The following is a 25,885-nucleotide window of genomic DNA, read 5'->3' as shown; positions in this document are numbered from 1 at the left end:
GGCTTATAGGAAACCCCTGGGGCCAGGGACTCTGCAGCATTACCAGGTAACTTTTTCTTTCTCTTGGGAAGCAGAGATAAACAATAGACAGTAACTCTTAATCTCTCAAGGATGCTACTCCCAGCACTGCTTGCCATTTCCCAGAAGATAAGCCACAAGTTAAGGCAAAGGAAGCAGCCGTGTTGGGCCTGCAAGTTTCCTGCTGCAAGTTACCCTATGCTCAGAAATTACTCTGGCTGGGCCAGGTGGGTGGCTCATGCCTATAATCCCAGCACTTTGGGGAGGCTGAGGCAAGTGGATTGCTTGAGTCCAGGAGCTTGAGACCAGCCTAGGCAACATGGAGAAGCCCCAACTATACAAAAACTTAGCCAGGCATAGTGGCATGTGCCTGTAGTCACAGCTACTTGGGAGGCTGACGTGGAGAATCACCTGAGCCCGGGAGGTCAAGGCTGTAGTGAGCTGAGATCACTGTATTGCACTCCAGCCTGGGCAACCAGAGTAAGTCCCTGTTTCAAAAAAAAAAGGGCTTTCTATACGGCTGTTAATGAATAGAATTTTATATTTCCCCTCGGTGTTCTGGAAGAGTTTAGAAATATGATTGGGGGGCTGGGCGCAGTGGCTCACTCCTGTAATCACGCACTTTGGAATAATGAGGCAGGTGGATTGCTTAAGGTCAGGAGTTTGAGACCAGCCTGACCCACATGGTAAAACCCCTTCTTTACTAAAAATACAAAAAAGAAGCTGAGCATGGTGGTGGGTGCCTGTAATCCCAGCTACTCAGGAGGCAGAGGCAGGAGAATCGCTTGAACCCAGGAGGCGGAGGTTGCAGTGAGCTGAGATCGTCGTGCCACTACGCTCCAGCCTGGGAAACAAGAGTGAAATTCTGTCAAAAAAAAAAAAAGAAAGAAAAGAAAGAAATATGAAAAGGGGTTGGGCGCAGTGGCTCATACCTGTAATCCCAACACTTTGGGAGGCTAAGGCTGGCAGATCACCTGAAGTCAGGAATTCGAGACCAGCCTGTCCAATATGGCAAAACCCCATCTATACTAAAAATACAAAATTAGCTGGGCGTGATGGCGCATCCCTGTAATCCCAGCTACTCGGGAGGCTGAGGCAGGAGAATCGCTTAAACCTAGGAGGCAGAGGTTGTGGGGAGCTGAGATCATGCCATTGTACTCCAGCCTGGGTGACAAGAGCAAGACTCCATCTCAAAAAAAAGAAAAAAATCAGCCATGGTGGCTCTCGCCTGTAATTCCAGCACTTTGGGAGGATGAGGTGGGCGGATCACGAGGACAGGAGATCAAGACCATCCTGGCCAACATGGTGAAACCCCATCTCTACTAAAAATACAAAAATTGGCTGGGTGTGGTGGCACATGCCTGTAATCCCAGCTACTTGGGAGGCTAAGGAAGGAGAATCACTTGAACCAGGAGGTTACAGTGAGCCAAGATCGCGCCACTGCACTCCAGCCTAGAGACAGAGAGACTTAATCTCAAAAAAAAAAAGAAATATGATTGGGTATTACCATAGGCTCTAGTTCCTGCCCTGAGGGAATGTGAGTTAAAAAGCAGTTAGAAGCCAGGTGCAGTGGCTCACGCCTGTAATCCCAGCACTTTGGGAGGCCAAGGTGGGCAGATCACCTGAGGTCAGGAGTTCGAGAACAGCCTGGCCAACATGGTGAAACCCTGTCTCTACTCAAAATATAAAATTAGCCAAGTGTGGTGGCGTGTGCCTGTAATCCTAGCTACCCAGGAGGCTGAGGCAAGAGAATCACTTGAACCCAGGAGGTGGAGGTTGGAGGTGGAGGTTACAGTTAGCCAAGATTGCATAATTGCACTGCAGTCTGGGTTAAAAGAGTCTCAAAAAAAAAAAAAAAAAAAAAAAGTCAGAGATCTAATGTGGTTCACACCTGTAGTTCTAACACTTTGGGAGTCCAAGATGGGAGGACTGCTAGAGGCCAGGATTTTGGGACCAGCCAGTGCAACATAGCAAGACCCCGTTTCTACAAATAATAAATTTAAAAAAGAGCCAATGGTATATGCTTGTTGTCCTAACTGCTCATGAGACTGAGGCAGGAGGATCAGTAGCTTAGAAGGAACTCCAGAACTGAGTTCTGAACAAGTGAAGCTTGAGATGCAGTGACATGATCATGGCTCACTGCAACCTCCAGATCGATCTCCTGGGCTCAATTGATCCTCCCGCCTCATCCTCCCAGGTAGCTGAGACTAGAGGAGAGTGCCATCATGCCTGGCTAATTTTTTGTACTTTTTGTAGAGACAAGGTTTTGCCATGTTGCCCAGGCTGGTCTTCGACTCCTGGGCTCAAGCAATCCTCCTGCCTCAACCTGCCAAAATGCTGGGATTACAGGTGTAAGCCACCATGCCCACCCTAGGGAACTTTTGGGAAAATGGATATATTCTAGATGTTGATATGCTGGTTGCACACACATTTACAAAGATAAAAATGAATCAAGTCCTCATACATGTAGTCCTAGCACTTTGGGCAGCCGAGGCGGGTGGATCACCTGAGGTCAGGAGTTCAAGACCAACCTGGCTACCATGGTGAAACCATGTCTCTATGAAAAACAACAACAACAACAAAAATTAGCTGGGAACGGTGGTGCACACCTGTAATCACAGCTACTCAAGAGGCTGTGGCAGGAGAATCTATTGAACCCAGGAGCTGGAGGTTGCAGTGAGCTGAGATGTTGCCATTGCGCTCCAGCCTGGGCGACAGGGTGAAATACAGAACACAAACAAAAAACCCCAAAAGTGAATCAAGTCATATACTTAAGATTGATATATTTTTCTGAATGTAAATTATGCTTCAAGAAATAAAACCCTTCCATGCACAAAGTACCTAGGGTGACTTCTGCTTCCTGCAGTGAACACCCGATTTTGGGAGAGGAGCCCTAGGACAAGAGACAGCAAGAGATGCTGAGAACAAGCAGGTCACCAGCAATGTGGCAGGAAGCTGGGAGTATGGAGGGATGTGACCAGGGAGAAATCTGTGTTGGGAGAGGCCTGTGAATTTTAGAAACTCTATAGTATCTAACTCTCAAGGCATGTCGTTGCCAAGCAGCCTGTGTCAGTGGCAGGCAACCAGCCACGCAACGTCCTGAGACCTGATGAGAGGGCTACGCCAACTACAGGGCCAGACAGTCCCAGAGGAGTAGCTGGCTGCAGCAGGGACTGACCCAGGAGCTGCAGTGAGCCAAGCCCCCTCCTTTTCCTGAGATCCCTGAGAGGTAAGGCAGGCTCATGGCAGACCCTATTATGTCCCACATCATGGCTGGAACCATCTCACATGGCTGGTCAAGGCAAGGATGACCCCAGGAAGCCAGAGGACTTGGAGACTCTGTATTGTAGGAAAAAAAAACACTAAAAAAGTCACTGGAGTGTCACCAGCAGTCACCCCTGGATGGTGGCATTATGGTTTTTTTTTCTTTTTTTGAGATTGGAGTATCGCTCTGCCACCCAGGTTAGAGTGCAGTGGTATGATCTTGGCTCGCTGTAACCTCCGTCTCCTGGGTCCAAGCAATTCTCCTGTCTCAGCCTCCTGAGCAGCTGGGGTTACAGATGTTGCCACCATGCCTGGCTAATCTTTGTAGATGGTGGCATTATGAATATGGATTTTGGTTTTCTTCATAAAATATTTCTGTTTTGATGAAGAAAACATTAGCTGTAAAAAGTATGTATATATATATATGTGTGTGTATGTAAATAAGTTGACAGATTGAACAAATTGAACAATTTAAAGAATAGCTGTGTAAGTGCAGTGGAGTCTGCCTGTGGTCCTAGCTACTCGAGAAGTGTAGACAGAAGGATTGCTAAGCCCAGGAGTTCAAGACCAACCTGAGCAATGTGGTAAGAGCTTTGTTTATTTTATAAATAAATAAATAAATAATAAAGATAACTGTTTAAAATATTATTCAAAATGAATTCATAAAGGTGGGGATTATGTTTTTAGTCTCAGCTTCCCGAAGGACTCACACCTGAGAACATGACCATGTTTGGGGCTTTCTGGCACTATCTTTGGGCCTGACCTCTGCTCTCTAGGGGGAAACATGAGCTGGTGGTTGCTGAGTCATCATGTATGGGTCACATCCTCCCTGGGAGGCCTGGAGACATGGGCCTGTCTGTGATGAGCTTTAGTGGGCAGGGGGCAGCTCCAGGGCCCTCACTGGGGGCAGCCTAGGGTATAGATCACTCTCTGGACTTGCTCTTCTCTTAATAAATGGACAATGATCAATGAATTACACCCATGAAATAGGGTGGGACACAATAAAAAATAAAAGATAATATAAATAGCCAGATAGGGTCAAAGATGATTTATTTTACTTTATAATTTTGAAATGATTTCAGATTTACAACATAGTTGCAAAAATAATGCAAATGTTTACATCTTACATAACCCAGTGCAATGATCCTAACACTGACAGATTATCGTTAACTGATCCAAAAGCCTTATTCGGATTTTGCCTGATGTCTTTTTTCTATTTCAGGATCCAACCAGATTCCCATATGACATTCAGTTGTCATGTCACTTTGGTGTCCTTTTCTCAAGGAGACTCAGTCTCCTTGTCTTTCCTGACCTTGAAATTTTTGAAGTTATTCTGCAGAGCGGTGCTATCCAATAGAACTCCCAGCAATCATGGAAATGTTGTTTGTGCTGCCCACTATGAAGCCATTAGCTACATGAAAATAGCATTTGAAATGTGGCTCGTGGGGCTCAGAAACTGGCTTCTAAATATTATTTAATTTTAATTGAAATAGCTACATGTGGCTAGTAGCCACTGTATTGGACAGGACAGCTGTCAAATGTCCCTCATTTGGGGTTTGCTTACTGTTTCCCTATGAGTAGTTTCAGATCATGAGCTTTTGATAGGAATACCATAAGCATGTTGTTGTGTTGTCTAAATTTTTATAAAAGCTGTTGAGGGCCTGGTATGGTGGTGCACGCCTGTAATCCCAGCACTTTGGGAGGCTGAGGTGGGCAGATCATGAGGTCAGGAGATCGAGACCATCCTGGCCAATATGGTGAAACCCCATCTCTACTAAAATACAAAAATATTAGCCGGGCATGGTGGTGCACACCTGTAGTCCCAGCTACTCAGGAGGCTGAGGCAAGGGAATGGCTTGAACCCAGGTGACGGAGGATGCTGTGAGCCGAGATCGTGCCACTGTACTACAGCCTGGGCAACAGAGCAAGACTCCATCTCAAAAAAAAAAAAAAGCTGTTGACAGGTGACAGGGAACCACCTAGTCAGGCAGTGGGATTGTTTTAATGCCCTTTGAGGTTCAGCAAAGAAAGGAGTGATAGCCACATTTGGAAGCCCGCCCCCACACTTTCAATGTTCTTCCTCAAATAATTAGATATGAAGCTGCTAGAGCACAGTGGGGAGCAGGCAAGATTGATTCTTGAACTAATCAACATTTATGCCCTCTTGGCTAAACTAGGCAGAGCTGGTTTTATTACAGTTCAGATGTGATTAAGCACACTTTGTAAATGCTGAAGTTTGTGAAATATCCACAGGGCTATAAAGTACAGTAATAAAAACCTCACCTGAGGCCGGGCCTGGTGGCTCATGCCTGTAATCCCAGCACTTTGGGAAGCTGAGGCAGGTGGATCACCTGAGGTCGGGAGTTCAAGACCAGCCTGGCCAACATGGAGAAAACCCCTCTACTAAAAATACAAAAATTAGCCGGGGGTGGTGGCATGGGCCTGTAATCTCAGCTACTAAGGAGGCTGAGGCAGGAGAATTGCTTAAACCCATGAAGTAGAGTTTGCAGTGAGCAGAGATTGTGCCATTACACTCCAGCCTCGGTGACAAGAGTGATACTCCGCCTCAAAACACTGGCTTTGGAGTCAAGCCTGTACTTAGGCATCTGTAAGTCTTCTTTTTTAAAATTGCGGTATGTAGTAACACATGACGTTCAGTGTACAACTAATGCTTTAGCTCTGGTACCCACCACTCACATCAAGATTTAGAATATTTCTACTCCCTTAGAAGGTGTGCATCCCTCCCCTCCCCCAATCGACATCCCCCAGAAGTTACCAGTATTTAATTTCTACTTAGTAGATTAGTTTTGTCTGTTTTTGAACCTTATTATGACTGGAAGCAGACAGAATGTGCTCTTTAGTGTTTGGTTCCATTCACCAAGCACTGTTTAGTTGCTGGTGCCCATTCATCTGTGGGAAGATCCTCCTATGTCTGTGTGTCAATAGTTTGTTCGTTTTCACTGCCGTATACTATTCCACGATGTGATTACACCATAGTTTGTCTTTGTGTTTTCCTGCTGATGACCATTTGCATTTTCAGATTTTGCCTATCATCAATAAGTCAGTACAAACATTATCTAGGTGTATGTTTCTAGGTAGATATATACCCGGGGCGAAATTGCTGGGTCATAGGATTAGCATACGTTTAACTTTAGTAACGATTGTCATTTTTCCAAATCTCTTAAACTCTCTTTAAAACCGGAAGAATAAACCCACTCTACCTGATTATCGTGATAGTATTTAATGAACTCTAAAGAATAAGGCTTTAAGCCTTGTGCCTGGAAGACAGTAGGTGGTCAATAAGTGCTGGCCTCTGCTCCAGCAGGGGAAGGGCGAGGCAGAAAGGAACTGCGGGAGGTACCCGCCCCCTACCTGGCGGAAGAGGCCTCTCCCACGCAGCACTTAACCCACACCCAGCCTGCCAGCCAGCCAATTTGGCGAGTGCCTGCCTGGCGCCTACCCACCCTGCATTCCCTCGCCCGCTCCCGTTCCCACAGGCCCAGCGTGCGCGTCTCTTGGCTAGGCATTCTTGCCCCTGTGACTTCAGCGTCATCCAACGTTTGTTGGATACTAACTGTATGCCAGGCCATGAGGATGCAGGAGAGAACGACACGAAGATCCTCGCCCCTCAAAGCTCCCAGCAGGAGGAGGGGCTGTTTCACTTGGGAAGCGTGGGGATGTAATTCTCAGCCCGCCAATGACTCCGAGGCCGGCCGCCTGCCTGATGTCTGGCCGGACACTGGACTTCCGCTAGAAGTTGCTCGAGACGAACAAGGGAAGAAAACAATCCGCTCTCCCGCGCCCCCAGCAGGAAATCAGGTCGGTTCTCCGAGCCTAGTCTAACGTGTCCCGACCCGCGAACCAAGGCCCAGTGCCTTCCTCGGCCGCTCCGCCCCTGAGCCGCCAGCCAATCACGCGCGGCCGGGAAGCCCCGCCCCTCCAGGTGGCCAATGGTCGCGCGCCCTGCCCGCCCCGCCTCCTCTGCGGGGAGGGTCGTAGGCCCCGGGCGGCGGTCGCCAGGTCGCAGGGCCGGGGCTACCCAAGGTAAGATCGCCGCTGGGGCGCTTGGTCCTCTATGCTCAGTACACACGGACGCCTTTAGGGAAGGTGGCTGCAGCGGAAGGACCGAGTCCGCCGGGGCGCCCTGGGTCTGGGGCGCGGGGGGCTCGGGAAGAGCCGGCCCTGAGGCGCACGGGGTTCGGGAACACTGAGGGCTCCAGGCGCCGCATCCAGCACCGGGGAAAAGGGGTAGGTGGCGCTGGGCGTCTGCTCTGTCTGGGGGAAAAGTAGGGCCGAAAGTGGACGGGCAGCGGCCGCTGACCTCCTGTTGCCCACAGGCCCAGGGTGACTCTAAGGTGAGGCCGAGCCTCGACTGGCCGCGCCTTGGACTCGAGTACTGCCGCCCTCCCCTGGGTGTGGACAGTTCTTGGCGGCGACACCAGCTCAGAACAGCTTCCCCGCGCTCCGCGAACCTGGGTCTCGCCCAGGAATCCGATCCGAGGCTGTCAGGCCTGTCCCTTTGGGGAGGGTGGGTATTTATTTCCGGGACGCACTCAACCTCTGGACACTCAGGTCGGAAACTTTGCTGCATCGAGAACACTCTGTCACTTCCTTCCTTCTCAGATTGGAAAGAGGTGCCAGGAAAACAATGAAACAAACCAAAACAACGAAGAAGGCATTCTCTGTATGCAAGTCGTGAAGCCTCAAAACTATCTAGGAGGACAGCCAACGACTTGGGACCTGTGGACGCAATGTGAGGGCAGGGTTAATGTCTGGACTAAATGTTGCTTTCTCCCTATTGCACCCTCTGCCTCTCCCACAAGTGACCTTGGGCCCTCTTTGGGCTTGAAGGCAGGTGGCTGTGTGGGTCTCACTTGCTGCAGGGGTCCCTGTACCCTGCAAGGTGTATGACCAGCTGCAGTAGCTGGTAGCAGATTCTGGGTTCAAATCCTGTGCTAGCCTCTGGCCAGCTGTGCACCTTGGCATCACTTCCCCTGTCACGGGATTGGGGAAGGATTAACTAAGAGAACCTTAGGATGTGGTTGTCTACAGTTGGCCCTCAATAAGTGTGAACAGACGTGGGCTTCCTTTCCTTTTGGTTGGGCTACATCATCCCCTCCCCACCATGTGTGTTGTAGGGGTTGAGGCTAGAGTGCCTCATCTGATTATCTCCTGGTACCTGGCTGATGCCGTGAGAAAGGAAGGAGAAATGGTTTTGTTTCTTTTTTTTGAAATGGAATCTCACTCTGTGGCCCAGGCTGTAGTGTAGTAGCCTGATCTCAGCTCACTGCAACCTCTGCCTCCTGGGTTCTAGAGATTCTCATGCCTCAGCCGCCCAAGTAGCTGGGATTACAAGTGTCTGATGCCATGCCTGGCTAATTTTTGTATTTTTAGTAAAGACAGAGTTTCACCATGTTGGCCAGGCTGGTCTCGAACTCCTGACCTCAGGTGATCTGCCTGCCTTGGCCTCCCAAAGTGCTGGGATTACAGGCATGAGCCACCATGCCTGGCCGAGAAAGTGGTCTATTAACTGCCACAGAGTTGGTTTTTGCTCATTTTTTTTTTTTTTTTTTTTGAGACGGAGTCTCACTCTGTCCCCAGCTGGAGTGCAGTGCATGATCTTGGCTCACCGCAACCTCTGCTTCCCGGGTTCAAGTGATTCTCCTGCCTCAGCCTCCCAAAGTGCTGGAATTACAGGTATGAGCCACCACGCCCAGCACTTTGCTCATTTCTTGAAGGCTCAGAGGACCCCTACTTCACCTTCCTGACCCTCCTTAACTGTCATTTGCACTTGGCCCACAAGGAATGCAGCAGCGCCTGTTGGTTGGCAAAGCAAGTTGTGCATGTTAGACTCTGAGGCCAGTGACAAGACTGTTTCCCCTGTGAGGAGGGTTTGGTGGCCCAGCAGCTTTTAGGTGCTGTCTGCTCTGCAGCACTGCCTCCTAGAGGTCTCATGATTGCCTGATGCCCGCTTGGTCCTCTTCTGCCTCCTTCCCTGCCTGACAGCCCACTAGGAATCCAATAGCTCAAGTTTCACTTGTTCAGAACTGAGTTCTGGAGTTCCTTCTGAGCCACTCCTCCTCCCCTGGCTTCTCTGGTCTGGTAAAAGGGCACCTGCCATCCACCCAGTGCCTAAGGAGTCATCCTTGATTCTTTTCTCTCCCTTATCTCCTACACCCTCAAAACACCAGGAATCTGGCTGCCTCCTGCCAATTCTATGGTTCCCATCCTGGCCATAATCATCCTGTCTCCTGGGCTGTGGCCTCCTGACTGGTCTCCCAGTTTTCATCCTGGCCCCTCCAAAGTCCTCACAATTGTCAGAGAAATCTTTAATGTAAATCACATCCTCTTCTTTTCCTGCCAGAACCTTCCAGTGGGTCCCTGTTTCACTCCAACTAAAACCCAGAGCCCTTTCCTACCACACCCTACATGAGTGGTCCCTTTCACCTCCTTGACCTTCATCCCTGCCCTTCTCCCTAGCTTTCCTAACCTTGACCACACTGACCTGCTTTCTATTCTTCAAATATGCCAGGCTCATCCCATTTTAGGACTTTTGCATTTACCATGCCCTCTGCCCAAAACACAGATCTTCTCAGAGCCTGAGAACGGCTCAACTGTGTTCTTAACACTAGTTCAGAAAGGCTTCTTTGACCCCCCTAGTTCAAGTACCATGCCTGTCTCCAGGGGCTGTGTCTCTTTACCTGCTTTATTTTCTTTAGAACCTTTATTGCCATCTGGAATTCTTATTTGGGTAAGAATTTACTGATCTGCTATTTGTCCCACACCAGTAGAATATAAATTGGATGCGGCACAGACCTTGTCTCTTTTATTCCCTGCAGCACTCCCTGATGGGGGAGGCAAAAAAGAAACAAGCAAAAACATCTATAATTGCAAATTGTGGTAACTCCTACATAAACAACTGGTAGCAATTGCTTATATTTGAGGCACTTAATTTTTTTTTTTTTAGACAGAGCCCCATTCTGTTGCCCAGGCTGAAGTGCAATGGCGTGATCTTGGTTCACTGCAACCTCCGACTCTCGGGTTTAAGTGATTTTCTTGCCTCAGCCTCCTGAGTAGCTGGGATTGCAAGCGACTGCCACAATGCCCAGCTTATTTTTTTGTATTTTTAGTAGAGATGGGGTTTCTCCATGTTGGCCAGGTTGGTCTCAAACTCCTGACCTCAGGTGATCCATCTGCCTTGGCCTCCCAAAGTGCTAGGATTACAGGTGTGAGCCACCGCACCCGGCTGGCACTTAAAAATTTTAAACTTAGGCTGGCCACAGTGGCTCACACCTGTAATCCCAGCACTTTGGGAGGCCAAGGCAAGCGGATCACTTGAGGTCAGGAGTTCGAGACCAATCTGGAAAACATAGTGAAACCCTGTCTCTACTAAAAAATACAAAAGTTGGCCAGGCACGGTGGCTCACAGCAACAAACAAAAAGGTTAGCCAGGTATGATGGTGGGCTCCTGTAATCCCAGCTACTTGGGAGGCTGCGGCAGGAAAATTGCTTGAACCTGGGAGGTGGAGGCTGCAGTGAGCCTAGATCACACCACTGTACTCCAGCCTGGATGACGGAGACTCTGTCTCCAAAAAAACTTTTCTTCTTTAAAGTAGGATGATCCTATTATTATCATATTGGGCTTCACTTTTAATTTTTTCAGTATGTCCCAAAGCAGCAGCACTTTTAGGTACAGCCCTCTTGCTTATCAGCTTGAGGGCCTTTAGAGCCAGGAGGAGAGCCAGGACATTTCATAGGCACCTAAACTATGGTTACATACAGATTCCTCCACCACATGTGCTAGGAGTACACGCAGACCTCCCCAGTGCTGACCAACCTACAGGACAGAAATGGGCCCTAGGTATTCTGGATCTGATTCTTTTTGGTCATCAATTATTTTTATTTTAATTTTTTTAGAGATGGGGTCTCGCTGTGTTGCCCAGGCTGGCCTCAAACACCTGAGCTCAAGAGATCCTTCTGCCCTAGCTTCTCTAGTAGCTGCTGGTTATCAATTCATTTTTAGCAAATTCTGCAGGAAACTTGGAGAGACCCAGGCAGTAATAAATAGGATGTTTGAAGAAAAACTAAAGATGGCTGAGCACAGTGGCCGGCACTTACAATCCAAGCTACTTGACAGGCTGAGGCAGGAGGATCACTTGAGGCCAGGGGCTTGAGACCAGACTGGGCAACATCACAAGACCCTGTCTCTAGAAAAATTTTAAAAATTAGCTGGGCGCAGTGGCACAAGTCTGTAGTTCCAGCTACCTAGGACGCTGAGGTGGCAAGATTGCCTGAACGCAGGAGTTTGAGGCTGCACTGAGCTATGATTGCACCACTGCACCCAACCAAGGTAACAGAGTGAGACCCTATCTCTTAACAACAGCAACAAAAAAAAAAGGTGGGCGTGGTGGTTCACACCTGTAATCTCAAATCTTGGGAGACCGAGGTGGGTAGATCACTTGAGGTCAGGAGTTTGTGACCAGCCTAGCCAACATGGTAAACCCACATCTCTACTAAAAATACAAAAATTAGATGGGCATGGTGGTGCACGCCTGTAATCTCAGCTACTTGGGAGGCCGAGGCAGGAGACACAATTGAACTCAGGAAGCAAAGGTTGCATTGAGCTGAGATTGCACCACTGCACTCCAACCTGGGTGACACTGTCTCAAAAAAAAGATTTAAAGATGAAAGAAAACAAAAATTACAAAAAGTTGAGAAATAATTGCCTTTTGTCCAGCCCCACTCCCAACCGTGTGTAACATGTGATCTGTTTTCTTCCAGTCTCGTTTCCTGTCAGTCCATCCACCCTTCATGGGGCCAGAGCCCTCTCTCCAGAATCTGAGCAGCAATGCCGTTTGCTGAAGACAAAACCTATAAGTATATCTGCAGACATTTCAGCAATTTTTGCAATGTGGATGTTGTAGAGATTCTGCCTTACCTGCCCTGCCTCACAGCAAGAGACCAGGTGAGCCAGGGAAGTGACAGCCAGACACTGGCCTGGGGACAGGGCTATGGAATCCAAAGCTCAACCCCATCCTAGTTCCTCCCCCAAGCCAGAGCCGGCCTCTTCTCCCTCTTGCTGTATCTTGCTCCTTGTTCTTGCTGCTTTTTTTTTTTTTCCTTGCTGCTTTTCTAACTTTTAGATGAAGTGTGGCTCAGGGTGGCATTGCTGACTTCACCGAGCTCCGCCTTGTGTTGCTTTTGTGAACTGCTCAGAAATATGGTGCTGGCTGTGATGAGATTTCCTGGCTCTGGTCCACTTGCCCAATGTTTTTAGAACCTTCTGTTTTCTTCATCTCTCTTGCCGGGCCTTGTCTTGCTCAGTTTTGATTCCATTCTCCTTGTCATGGGGCTCTGTCCTGGCAGGGAGCTGGGACTCAGGTTTGAGAGCAGGCTGGAGCCAGGTCGCTAGCCCCGGCACTTGCTAGCTGGTGAAGCGGGCACAATCTCTCCCCATTCATTGTAGCTGCTGTTCTCAGATTGGACCCCTGTGCTCCAGAGGGAACCTGTTGGCTCTTCTGGAGACTCCTGTCCTCTGGTTTCTCAGGAGCCCTATTGCTGTCTCCGGCATCCTCCACACAGATTGCATCAGTATGCAGGTCTGTTTGGGGTTTGCCCCTCCCTCTTGTATTTTGGGGATTATAAGGATATCTTGTTTTGTAGTAAATATAAATATTTTCTGTGGGTTTGATTTTCTTTTTTTAATATCGTTTTGAGATGGAGTCTCACTCTGTTGCCCCAGCCGCAGTGCAATGGTGCAGTCTCAGCTCACTGCAACCTCCACCTCCCAGGTTTAAGTGATTCCTGCACCTCAGCCTCCTGAGTAGCTGGGGTCACAGCCATGTGCCACCATCCCTGGCTAATTTTTGTATTTTTATTGTTAGTAGAGACAGGGTTTCACCATGTTAGCCAGGCTGGTTTTTATTATTTTCGAGACAGGGTCTTGCTTTATCACTCAGGCTGGAGTGCAGTGGCATGATTTTAACTCATTGCAACCTATGCCTCATGGAGTCAAGAGCTTCTCCCACCTCAGCATCCCAAAGTGCTGGGATTACCGGTGTGAGTCAACATGCCCAGGCTATATATATATATATATATATATACTTTTTTTTTTTTTTGCCCTAAAAGCTATATGTTTTTTACATTTTTAACTTTTTTTAAAGAAGAGGGTTTCACTATGTTGCCCAGGCTGTCAAGCTTCTGAGCTCAAGTGATCCTCCTGCCTTGGCTTCCCAAAGTGCTGGGATTACACAGGCATGAACCACCACACCTGGCCTGTGGGTTTTCTTTATTTTATTTTAGTTTAGTTTAGTTTATTTATTGACTGGGTCTCACTGTGGTGCCCAGGCTAGAGTGTGGTGGTGTTGCGATCATGGCTCACTGCAGCCTCAAACTCCTGGGCTTAACTGATCCTCCCACCTCAGCTCCCAAGTAGCTGGGACTGCAGGTGTACAGCACCGTACCCAGCTAATTTTTGTACTTTTCTTTGGTTTCGAACTTCTGGGCCTAAGCAATCCTCCCACCTTGGCCTCCCAAAGTGCTGGGATTACTGGTATGAGCCACTACAGCAGTATACGTGCGCGAGCACACGCACACACACACACATGCTTTGAGATGGGTTCTCACTCTGTCACACACATTGGAGTGCAGTGGCACTATCTTGGCTCACTGCAACCTCTGCCTTGCAGGCTCAAGCAATCCTCCTGCCTCGGCCTCCCTTCAGCCTCATCCTCCTGCCTCAGCCTCCCCTCCCTGCTGGGATTACAGGCATGAGCCACTGTGCTCTGCCTATTTTTTTATTTAAAAAATATTTTCCTTTTTCTAAAATCTAGCTCCTGCAGGATTCTGTGGGTTTTTGTTTCTGCTGTCTGGTTGTTTGTTTTATGTGAGAATTCAGGTAGACATAAAAACTCTAGGGCTGGTGCAGTGGCTCACGCCTGTAATCCTAACACTTTGGGAGGCCGAGGCGGGTGGATCACCTGAGGTCAGGAGTTCAAGACCAACCTGGCCAATGTGGCGAAACCGCGTCTCTACCAAAAATACAAAAAAATTAGCTGGGCGTGGTGGTGGGCTCCTGTAATTCTAGCTACTTGGGAGGCTGAGGCAGAAGTGCTTGAACCTGGGAGGCAGAGGTTGCAGCGAGCTGAGATTGCACCACTGCACTCCAGCCTGAGCGACAGAACAGGACTCTGTCTCAAAAAAAAAAAAAAAAAAAAACTTCTCCACAGATCAGCTCAAAGAAAAAAAAAAAAAAAAAAAAAAAAGGAAACCCCCCCCCAAAAAAAACTGCAGCCACTGTCATCTGCCCAGAATCTCCCCAGCCTTCTCAGCTTCCTTGTTTCTTATTGTTGGCCCCCTCTCTTTCCTTCTTTCACCCCTTCTTCATACCTTTGCTATCTACCTTTTCCTTCTCTCCTAATCCAAAGCTTTCTTTTTGCCCTGGGGGCCATATAAACCCAACACTTTTGTATCAGATTAATTGGCTTTGGATTCCTGCCCCACTGTTGTAAGATGTTTGCTATAGTACTTTGCTTCTGCTAAGTAAAGTGGGGATGATAATGGCATTAAATAAGATGATGCATGCAAAGCCCTTAACGGAAAGCTCGGGAAATAGTAACTGCTGGTTTCTGGCGGCTGCCAGTTTCTTTAGCAGCTATTGCTGCTAATTGCCCTTCCTCACTCCATACCTGACCTTGTCCTGGGCTCTGATCCAGTTTCACATGGCCACCTTGCTCCTGTGGCTTTCTTGGCGCCCCCCCCGCCCCCCACCGCTGTGGCTTCATTCTGTGTAGGGAAGCGGCTGGGGCTGCCGGGCTTGAGCAGGACAGTGGCACTGTATCTTCCAGGATCGACTGCGGGCCACTTGCACACTCTCAGGGAACCGGGACACCCTCTGGCATCTCTTCAATACCCTTCAGCGGCGACCCGGCTGGGTGGAGTCCTTCATTGTGGCGCTGAGGGCCTGTGAGCTGTCTGATCTCGCGGATGAAGTGGCCCGTGTCTACCAGAGCTACCAGCCTCGTGAGCATCCTGTCCTGGCTCTCCTTCTGGAACCCTGGCCTGCTCCTTGGCCTCTGCTTTCCCTTCCCCTCTCTCTGTACCTCCTGCCTTTCTCTGTTCATCCTCCTTGTCACACTGAAGCAGCGGATAAACCTGGGTGTAGATCCAAGCTGAACCACTTACTAGCTATGTCCCTTTGGCCAAGTCCCTAAATTTCCCTGAGCCTCAGGCCTCTCCTCTGTAACATGGAGCTCATGGCAGTGTCTGCCAAGGGGAGCTGCAGTGGGTGACAGCGTGGGAAGTTGCGTGTTGAGTGCTGACCTGGGCTTCGCACTTCCCGTATGCCCAGCACATGGGGTCTCCTCTAATTTTCACGCCTGTAGCGTTTGCCTCCCACCCTTCCTCATTTCTTCTTCCCAACCTACTTGTTCACCCTCCCTCTCTCCACTTTCTCTTCCCCTCCCCTGGTTTACCCTGAGAGCCTTCTATGCCCTCTACCAGCTGCCCAGTTATTCCTTTAGTTCCTCTCAGTGTCCCGGCCATTCTCAGTGCTCGGAGGGGATTTGGTGAGATGGAATCTGATCTTGAGTGAGATCAAGACACAGAAAGAAATATCAAGCCAGTTCTGTTTATATTTCAAACTGGTGGTAACCCTCAAGACCCTGACCGCATTTTTTTTTTTTTTTTTTGGAGATGGAGTCCTGCTCTGTTTACCAGGCTGGAGTGCTGTGGCATGATCTCAGCTCTCTACAACTCTGCCTCCCAAGTTTAAGTGATTCCCCTGCCGTAGCCTCCTGAGTCACTGGGATTACAGGCACCTGCCATCATGCCCAGCTAATTTTTATATTTTTGTTGAGATAGGGTTTCACCATGTTGGCCAGGCTAGTCTTGAACTTGTGACCTCAGGTGATCCACCTGCCTCGGCCTCCCAAAGTGCTGGGGTTACAGGCCTGAGCCACCACACCCAGCCCCTGGTCACATTTATAACTGTGGGAAATCCATGTTTTTCTTTTCTTTCTCTCTCCTTTTTTTCCCCTTTTAGAGACACAGTCTTGCTCTGTCAGGCTGGAGAGCAGTGGTGCAATCATAGCTCACTTCCACCTTGACTTCCTGGGCTCAAGCAGACCTTCCACCTCAGCCTCCAGAGTAGCTGGGACTACAGGCATGTGCCACCACACCTGGCTAATTTTCAGAATTTTTTTGTAGAGACAAGGTCTCACTATGTTGCCCAGGCTGGTCTTGAACTCCTGGGCTCAAGCAATCGGCCTCCAAGAGTGCTGGGATCATAGGTGTCAGCCACCGTGTCTGGCTCTCATGTTTGCTTTTCTTTCCTTTTTCTCTTCCTTGCTTCCCCCCCTTTCTTCTTCCCTTTCTCTCTTTCTTCCTTTCTTTTCCCTCCTTCTTTTTAAATATGTCTCTTCATGTATGGAGATTACTAATAGTGATCACCTGAATACAATGGCTGTGGAAGGGCCTGATGGGTGGTGGAGGCAAAGAGGAGGGGCTGAGGAGGCAATATCAGGGTAGGGATCAGTGAGCAATGACAACCATGCGGAGGAGAAAGCCACTGGGTCCCAGGATGTCTGGGGACAGAGGAGGGTGACTGCTGACATGGTCTGGGTGGTGAGAGACCCATGATGCCCCCGCACACAGTCCCCCTGCTCCCTTGCTCCCTTGTCCTCCAATTGCTCTCTCCTTCCCACTCCTGCCCCCCTTGCCAGTGAAGCTCGTCACTCTGAGGAGTGGACCCACATCAGAACAGCTTTTGGAACTATGGGTGGGGCAGGGGGTGTACCCAAGAGCACCCAAGCCTCTTCCATCATGAGGAATACCTCTGATTCCTTTTTTTTTTTTTTTTTTGAGACTCCGTCTCAGTCGGTCACCTAGACTAGAGTGCAGTGGTGTGACTTTGGCTCACCGCAGCCTCTACCTCCCAGGTTCAAGTGGTTGTCCTGCCTCAGCCTCCCTGTAGTTCCTGATTCCTTCTTTCCACCCTGCCCCCGCCCCCAAGATGGAGTCTTGCTCTGTTGCCCAGGCTGGAGTACAGTGGCGCAATCTCAGCTCATTGCAGCCTCCGCCTCCCAGCTTCAAGCAATGCTGCCTCAGCCTCCCAAGTAGCTGGATTACAGGAGCGTGCCACCATGCCCCACTAATTTTTGTATTTTTAGTAGAGATGGGGTTTTACCATGTTGGCCAGGCTGGTCTCAAACTCCTGACTTCCCAATCTACCCACCTTGGCCTCCCAAAGTGCTGGGATTACAGGCGTAAGCCATGGCACCCAGCCCCTGATTCCTTCTTGATATCACTGCATCTTTGTCTTCCAGGGACCCCGGAACATCCCCCAGCTCCACTGGAGCCACCGTCAGTTTCTGCTGAGGTGCCAGGACCCTCCACGCCTGCTGCGGCCCACAGCATCCCCTACAATGGCTACAGAGAGAAGGAGTCAAGCTTCCCCATGCCTGTCCAGGAGACCCAGCCGCCAGAGTCCCTGGAAGAGGTCTGTTCTCACAGTCCACCTTGAGCCACCTGCTTTTGTGTTCCTGTCTGCCCACTTCTGCCCATGAGCCTTCCTCCAGAAACCCTCTCCTGTCCACTACAAATTATGCCTAATCTTTACTCAGAAACCCAAGGCTTCCTTAGTGGAGATCTGCCCCAGACCAGCTTCCAGACTGCTGACCAGGTCTTCATCCTGTGGCAGTCTAATCCTCTGTCACCAACCAGCTGGGAGATGACAGGTTTGTTTTTTTTTTGAGACAGTGTCTCATTCTGTCGCCCAGGCTGGAATGATGCAGTGGAGCGATCTCGGCTCACTGCAACCTCCACTTCCTGGGTTCAAGTGATTCTGCTGCCTCAGCCTCCTGAGTAGCTGGGATTACAGGCACCCACCACGATGCTGGCTAATTTTTGTATTTTTAGTAGAGATGGTGTTTTGCCATGTCAGCCAGGCTGATCTCAAACTCCTGACCTCAGGTGATCTGCCCACCTTGGCCTCCCAAAGTGCTGGGATTACCAGCGTGAGCTACCGCCCCTGGCTGGAGACCACAGTTTTGAGGTCTTTGCAATGTTCCATATGAGACATTGCATTGGGTGGAGGAACCCAGGGAGGGGCCAGATGAGGGAGAGTGAGGGAGCAGGCGATTATGGGGGCAGGGGTGATTGGCAGGGCTGTCATTATTGCCAAAAGGTCAAGTTTGGGGGAAAGATGACCGATTCTTTGAAGATAAATGAGTGGGCAGTGGGGTGTCCAAGGAGACACCAAATCATGAACCTGAAGCCTAAGAAAGGGGTCTGTGATCCCCTGAACACAGTGGCTCTGGTAGGGGTGGGATGAATGTGGAGGTGGGAAAGGGGAGGGGCAGAGGAGGCAGCATCAGGGCAGGGGATCAGCTAGCGGTGACAGCCATGAAGAGAAAGCCAGTGGCTGCCAAGAGGGAGACCTTTCTGCAGGGCCACACAGATGGACAGGGAGTCCCCCAGGGATGCTGTGTGTTTTCTGTGAGGTAAATGCAAGGACACCTGTGGACAGAGGGTCTGGCAATTACCAGAACCCAAGCAAGGGCTCCCTGGCTCCTGTGCTTCGTGGTGTGGGCTGAGGTCTGTAGGAGACGCCCCACAAGCACAAGCTGCCCTTTGCGAGCTCTTGGGAGAGGCAACTGCCTTATTCATATTTTCCCTCTTGCAGAGTTCAGAGCAAGCCCCGCAGACGCTCAGCCCTGGAGCCATCTCAAGGAGGCCGGGTGGTGGCCCTGTGGAGTCCTCCTCTGACCTGGCAGCCCTTAGCCCTCTGACCTCCAGCAGGCATCAGGAGCAGGACACAGAACTGGGCAGTACCCACACAGCAGGTATGCATGGAATCTGAAATTATAGGACTCCTCTGATCTCTCAAGTGAAGGTGAGAATTAGAGTTGCCTCTCTGGCTTCCTTGAATAGGAGGCAAGGTGGGAATAAAGGGAGTTCAACCCAGGAAGCAAACCAGTTCCTTATAGGGTGTATCAGTTAGTATTTGCTATGTAACAAATAGTCCACTCCAGTTTTCCAATTTTTGGTTTCTTTAGTAGCTTAAAATGCAGCCATTTATTTAGCACATGATCCCGTGGGTCAGCCATTTGGGCTACCTACCTGGGCAGTTCTTTTGGTCTTGGCTGAATTTCCTCTCAAGTACTCACTCGTATGTATATAAGTTCTGCCTCGCCGGGCGCGGTGGCTCACGCCTGTAATCCCAGCACTTTGGGAGGCCGAGACGGGTGGATCACGAGGTCAAGAGATAGAGACCATCCTGGTCAACATGGTGAAACACCGTCTCTACTAAAACTACAAAATATTAGCTGGGCATGGTGGCGCGTGCCTGTAATCCCAGCTACTCAGGAGGCTGAGGCAGGAGAATTGCTTGAACCCAGGAGGCGGAGGTTGCGGTGAGCCGAGATCGCGCCATTGCACTCCAGCCTGCGTAACAAGAGCGAAACTCCGTCTCAAAAAAAAAAAAAAAAAAAAAAAAGTTCTGCCTCTGGCTATTGGCTGAGCACCTTGGTTCTCTTCTTTGCAGTCTCTCATCCTCCAGCACACAAATCCATCACGGCTGTTGGGCGGAGTTCTGAGAGAGACAAGAGAGGGCTCAAAACTAGCACAATGTCCCTGTGCCCCATTCTGTGGGCAAAAACAAGTTATAAGGCCAGCCTAGATTCAAGGAGTAGGGAAATAGACTCCCTCCCTAGATGGGAGGACTGACTGGCACAGTGCAGGGGGGCTGGGTGGAGGTGGGTGTGATAAGTAGGGCCGTTTTTGCACTCTGTCAAAGAGGCTGTAGGGAGCAGCCAGGGCCTGGAGGGCGGTGGGAGAGGCACAGTGCAGGGCTGCACCAGCTGTTGGCAGGGAGGCCTTTAGGCACTGCCTTACCACAAAGAGATCTCACTTCCCAGTGCATCCCGAAAACTTCTTAGTCCCCAGAGGAAGTAAGGTCATCATCCAGGGGCCTGGACCCCACTCCAGACCTCAGTGCTCCCCTCAGAAATATATAGTTGTCCGCCTGGACCTCTCAGGCTAGCATGTCTCTCTCCCGCTTTCCAAACTGTTTCACATGACGCTGGTGCCCTGTCAGCCCTCAGTGCCCTGGAACAGCCACAAGGCACATGAGCAGTTAAAGGCTGGGAGACGTCATCTCAGTACTTTCGTCATCCCCAAACTGCTCCAAGCACCTGTCTCTGCTTTGCAGTGTCACCTGGCCATGGGGATGCCTTTTGGGAGTTGCTGTAGGCCATGGAGACAGGGCAATTAGGTTTCAGTACGTTTGTAGACACAGGTCCCATGAGATTCTATGGTGTGAGATTGTGGTGGTGGGGGTGTACATCAGAATCACCTTGACCTTTACCAGCTGTGGGGCCTGGCATGTGCATTCCAACTTCCATGGAGAATCCTGCTGCAACCACCTTTATAGACCATCACCACCTGCTACCCCCTCCCTGCTTCCCCAACCCAGGTCAGGCAGCCTCCCAGGGGTGGCTTTGTCCCTGTCCGCGCTCTTCCCAAGCCTCTGGGATGGCCGGGCCTCTTGGCTGGTCTGAGCTGTTCTGCATGAGCCATCCTGCCACCCCTCACCCTGATCCAGGGCTGTTCCCACTTGTGGTGCTGGAGGAGGGACAGCAGTGGGGGAAGTGTCCAGGATTCCATGAGGCTAATGTCAAGGTAGAAAAGGCAGACACAGGAGGAGAGGGGAGGCTTCCCAGATGGGAGAGGAAAAAGCAGAGAGAATAATAAATAATGATCTTCAAGCTCCAAGGTACCATTTCACCGTGTGCCAGGGTAGACCTTGGGCTACAGGTCAAGGACTGAGGGAAGCTGTTGGGCTTTCAGGCTGGGAAGCAGTGACCAAAGGGACTGTGGCATCTCCTCCAAGGGCAGGAGATTTGGAGGCCTAGATGCAGCAGGAACCGTGAGACCTGGCGCAGAGGGGCCCTTCTCCAGGCCTGAAGGTAACAGTCTTTGAGTCTGTGTTTCCACTTGTGTTTTACCATCTGCAGCTGCAACCTCCAGCCTCAAGCCATCCCGTGGGCCTGTGTCTCCATCAGTCTCCTTCCAGCCTCTGGTCCGATCCACCCCCAGGGCAAGCCAGTTGCCTGGACCTGCAGGGTCAGTTTCTACTGGTACCTTCTCCTCCTCCTCATCCCCTGGCTTGGCCTCTGTAGGAGCTGAAGAGGGTGACCAGCCCGAGCCTATCATCTGCTCCAGGGGGGCAGAGGCACCTGCCAACTCTCTGCCCTCCAAAGTGCCTACCACCTTGATGCCTGTGAACACAGTGCCCCCGGAAGTGCCTGCCAACCCAGCATCTGCCAGCACAGTGCCCTCCAAGTTGCCATCTGGCTCGAAGCCCCCTGGTGCAGTGCCTTCTAATGTGCTCACCAATCCAGCACCATCCAAATTGCCCATCAACTCAACCCGTGCTGACATGGCGCCATCCAAAGTGCCCACTAGCATGATGCTCACCACAGGGAATGCCAGCACAGTACTCACCAGCAGAAGCAGCAGAGCTGAGGTGAGTCCTCACCCTCCTAGCAGGGATCCAGGCCCCTTCCCCGGGAGAGCTTGCCTACCTGGCCCTGGCCTTGGCCTCTTCCCAGTCTGCATTCTGTCTCCAGCCTGGGCTGCTCTGTGGCTTCTCCTTGTGGGCATACGGACAGCTGAGAACCAGCCTCATCCAGGCCCACACCATGTTCTCCAGGAGGAACAGTCATTACAGCTCCTAAGTCTGGAAACCTCCGGAGGGTCAGCCAGGGGGGGCACCCCACTGGTCAGGTGCATAAGTTCATTTAGGGTTCGTAGCTCCTAGTAAAGCCGAGCAGTGCTGTTTTGCACATGAGGAAGCAGTGAGGAGTAGAGTGCAGTGGCCTGTCTGCCTCGTGCCTTGCTCTTTACCACCAGAATGCCTAGCCTGCCCCTCCATGGCCAGGCTTTACAGAATGCAATCCCAGCCTGGAGCAGCCACTCTGACGCAGCAGCCCCCCATCGCTACCTGCTCCAAGCCTCATATCTAACCCTAGCTGCTGCTGGGAGGAACCTAGTCCATAGGGACCTTTGGGTGCATGGCCAGGCCTCTGACCCTGGGGCTGCTCTCTGGTTCTCAGGCCCAGGCAGGATGTCAGTGCAGGATGGGGCCCTGCTTCCAGGTGGGCATGAGTTTATAGGCATGCCAGGGAGCAGGGAAAGGCTGCCCTGGAGAAGGCCAACATTGGTGCAGGGCCTTGGTCTCCTCTTCCCCCCGCTCCAAGAAAAGGTGACCTAGAGGCATTATAGACTCGGAATTGAGCGGTCGGAGTATTAGCTGGGAATGAGACCAGCCTAGCAGGCTTGTCTCCCTGCCAACCCCCAGTCCCTTCCAGTGCTTTCCTTTCTTTCCCAGGAGAACCCAGCAGCTCCAACATCCACAGGTGCCACTGGAGGCAGCTCAGCCGGGCTAGACGATAGCTCGGAGAATGGGGGCCTTGGGTCGGAGTTGAGCAAGCCTGACGTGCTGGTATCCCAGGTAGACAGCCTATTCTCAGGCTGCTCTGAGGATCTTGCCATCAGTGCCAGCAGCTCCTTGGGCGTGGGGCCCTGCCATGGCCCAGAGGAAAATGAGTACAAGTCCGAGGGCAGCTTTGGGATCCACGTGGCTGAGAACCCCAGCATCCAGCTCCTGGAGGGCAACCCTGGGCCACCTGCAGACCTGGAGGGTGGCCCCAGGCCACACACCGACCAGAAGTTCCAGGACGAGGAGGTGCCATGCCACTGGTCCTCGCTCGGGTCTCCGTGGCTCCAGGCAGCTGTGGCAGGGGTGCTGGCAGCCATACTCCTGGCAGTGCTGTACCAGCGGCGCCAGCTCTAGTGCAGCCCTGGGCCCTTCCCACCACCCATCTGCTCCGTTCCTGCAGTATACCTGGCTGCTCTCCAAAGCCCCTTATTGCTTTCTTAGGGATGGTGGAAGCTATGTCAGAGGGGAGCTAAGGGACTGCAGGCCTGGCAGCAGGACGTGCCTTGGCTGAACCAAGTCCAGAGAGCAGCATCTCCATCCCACTGTGCCCTCTGTGCATCCCTATCCTTGGCTTTCTGGGACCTGGGCTGCCCTCGATGCTCCAGACCTCCACCAGTAACCCAGGTTATCACCCATGTCCTCCAGAGGAGCTTCCCCGTCCAGGCCTCAGCCCTGTTGGCCCAGGTGGATCGGGGGAGCCACTGGAACACATGGGAGTTGGGAATGCTCCTCCTGTTGCACTGGTCCCCTAAGGCGTCAGGGTAGGTGTGTAGTGTGTGGACGACTCCACAAGACCTGGCTTCCAGACTGTTGCACTCAGGCAGGCAGGAGTGGCAGGGTAGCTGCTCTCCATGGGCCCAAATGCCTTGGGTTCCTGCCCCACTGGGCCCCCTCCCCTTCTGGGCAATCCTGGGAAGGTCTGGAGGTTCCTGGGATCTCAGGGAAGCCAGGGGCAGCTGCCAGGCCTGAGGAAGACCTCTGAAGCTCCTCTCCAGCCTCCGCTTTCCCTCCCCTCTGGCTCCCTTCTCTTCAGCCCCCTACATGGGCTGGGGAGGAGACACCTGGCAGGCACAGCTCAGGCAGAGGTTTGGATTTCAGCTCCCCACTTCCTGGGCTGCATGGCCTTGGTGGATGTCAGACTTCTGGGCTTGCTTCTCCATGTGGACAATGAGTATCTGGCTCATTCTTCACTGGGTTATTCTGACATTGAAACCTGCAAGTGTTTGCCAAGTGCCTAGCCCAGAGCAGGTGGCCACTAACTGCTTCTCCCACCTCTCTCCTGTCCGAGCTGGTAGAGCTGAGAGCATGAGGAGAGGAGTGCACAGGGGCCAGTGGTGCAGCTCTGCACGCAGGCAGCCGAGACCTCTTCCCATGCTGCCTCTCACCAGCTCTGCAACCTTGGGCAAGGGATCCATCTCTCTGTGCTTTAGTTTTCTCACCTATAAAATGATCAGTATCTATGTGTATTTCCCAGTGCTGTGAGGATTAAAGTTTATCCATATAGATCTTAGGATGAGTCCTGGCATTTACCAAGGATTGAATATGTGTTGTTATCACTTTTTTTTTTTTTTTTTGAGACAGAGTCTTGCTCTGTTGCCAGGCTAGAGTGCAGTGGCGTGATTGCAGCTCACTGCAGCCTCCGCCTCCCAGGTTTGAGAGATTCTCCTTCAGCCACCCGAGTAGCTGGGACTACAGGTGTGCCACCACGCCCAGCTAACTTTTTTTTGTATTTTTAGTAGAGATGGGGTTTCACCATGTTGGCCCAGGATGGTCTCGATCTCCTGACCTCGTGATCTGCCCACCTTGGCCTCCCAAAGTGCTGGGATTACAGGCATGAGCCACCGTGCCCGGCCCTTATTATCACTATTAAGTGTTGAGGGGCTAGGCGTGGTGGGCAACAGGGACCCCATCTCTAAAATATTAGCCAGGCGTGGTGGTGCACCTGTTGTCCTAGCTACTCAGGAGGCTGGGGAGGGAGGATCACTCCAGCCCAGAAGTTTGAAGCTGCAGTGAGCTAGGATCGTGCCACTGCACTCCAATGTGAGTGACAGAGTGAGACCCTCTCTCAAAAAAAAAAAAAAAAAAAAAAGTGCAGAGAAAGAGAGCCCTTGGCTACTCCTTTAGAGGCAGCCCAGACCCTTCTGCCTCACAGATTTATCTTTATATTTGCTCCTTACTTTATCTTGTACCTGGAGAAATTGCTGGGGAGGGAGGTATGTTCACTGGGCAACTGTACAGGATGGAGGCTCTAGGGCATTTCGACTCCCAGCAGCCAGGTTCTCCCACCCTGAGCTCACCCACTGGTGGGGAGATTAGCTACAATAACACCAGAAACACATTGGGATAGATTGGGGTTATTCTCATGGGTTCTTTCCAGGCAGCCATTGCTGGACAAGGCACAGGAGCCACCTCCATTTCTGAGCTCTGCAAGGGACAAGAACTAGAGCCATCAGAGGTAGGGCTCACTGTGGCCCCTCCCAAGCTGTCCGCCTCCAGGGATCTACACCCTGCCTTGGCTGCTACAGCTTTTTCTCTCCACTGCCCTAGGGGCGTTCAGCAACCTAATGACATCTATGTCTGAACATCTCTTCATTCCATGCTCCAGATCCGGCAACCTGCACCCTAGAACCAGGAGTGGACCCTACCCAAGCTGTACCACTCCCCATCCCTCACCCCCAATCTTAAAAAGCCCTCTGTCCCCCCACCTTAAACCCCAGTTAGGAACCCATGCTGGGCAGGTCAGTTGACAATTTATGCACAGGTATTAGTTTTAATGTATTACTGTCCCAGGGTAGCTTTGAAAAAAGTATCTGAAAAAGGCAGCATGGGCTGGCGCGGTGGCTCACACCTGTAATCCCAGCACTTTGGGAGCCTGAGGTTGGTGGATTGCCTGAGGTCAGGAGTTCAAGACCAGCTTGGCCAACATGGTGAAACCCCGTCTCTACTAAAAATACTAAAATTAGCCAGGTGTGGTGGCACGAACCTATAATCCCAGCTACTCGGGAGGCTGAGGCACAAGAATCATTTGAACCCAGGAGGTGGAGGTTGCAGTAAGCCGAGATTATGCCATTGCACTCCAGCCTGGGGGACAGAGTGATACTC

The 25,885-nt window shown here is 51.1% G+C and overlaps 1 protein-coding gene across 6 annotated transcripts; it reads left to right on the top strand.

Moving 5' to 3' along the window:
- The first annotated feature begins 5,949 nt into the window (after positions 1–5,949).
- MAVS (mitochondrial antiviral signaling protein) lies at positions 5,950–24,288 on the top strand. Of its 6 annotated transcripts, none has more exons than XM_032295520.1 (8): positions 5,962–7,326; positions 7,906–8,035; positions 12,064–12,247; positions 15,129–15,303; positions 17,607–17,779; positions 18,965–19,124; positions 21,297–21,808; positions 22,673–24,288. In XM_032295520.1, exons 3-8 carry the CDS (start codon positions 12,131–12,133, stop codon positions 23,135–23,137), a joined length of 1,602 nt encoding a protein of 533 aa, XP_032151411.1. In that variant the 5' UTR covers positions 5,962–7,326; positions 7,906–8,035; positions 12,064–12,130; the 3' UTR covers positions 23,138–24,288. The 6 variants fall into 6 exon arrangements, with proteins under 6 accessions (XP_032151415.1, XP_032151411.1, XP_032151410.1 ...); XM_032295521.1 differs by lacking the exon at positions 5,962–7,326 and adding an exon at positions 7,333–7,530; XM_032295519.1 differs by lacking the exon at positions 7,906–8,035 and having other exon boundaries at positions 5,963–7,326.
- Positions 24,289–25,885: the final 1,597 nt, after the last annotated feature.

This window comes from Sapajus apella, unplaced genomic scaffold, assembly GCF_009761245.1.
Source record: "Sapajus apella isolate SASKATOON/1434 unplaced genomic scaffold, GSC_monkey_1.0 scaffold33, whole genome shotgun sequence".
NCBI lineage: Eukaryota > Metazoa > Chordata > Mammalia > Primates > Cebidae > Sapajus > Sapajus apella.
This window is presented reverse-complemented; position numbering and strand designations above follow the sequence as displayed.

Bases quoted from the DNA above. Each gene is read 5' to 3' on its own strand.
- MAVS (XM_032295520.1), top strand. From the start codon at position 12,131: ATGCCGTTTGCTGAAGACAAAACCTATAAGTATATCTGCAGACATTTC. The intron at 12,248-15,128 runs GTGAGCCAGGGA...TGTATCTTCCAG, and splicing joins GCCTCACAGCAAGAGACCAG to GATCGACTGCGGGCCACTTG. The intron at 21,809-22,672 runs GTGAGTCCTCAC...TTTCTTTCCCAG, and splicing joins GCAGAAGCAGCAGAGCTGAG to GAGAACCCAGCAGCTCCAAC.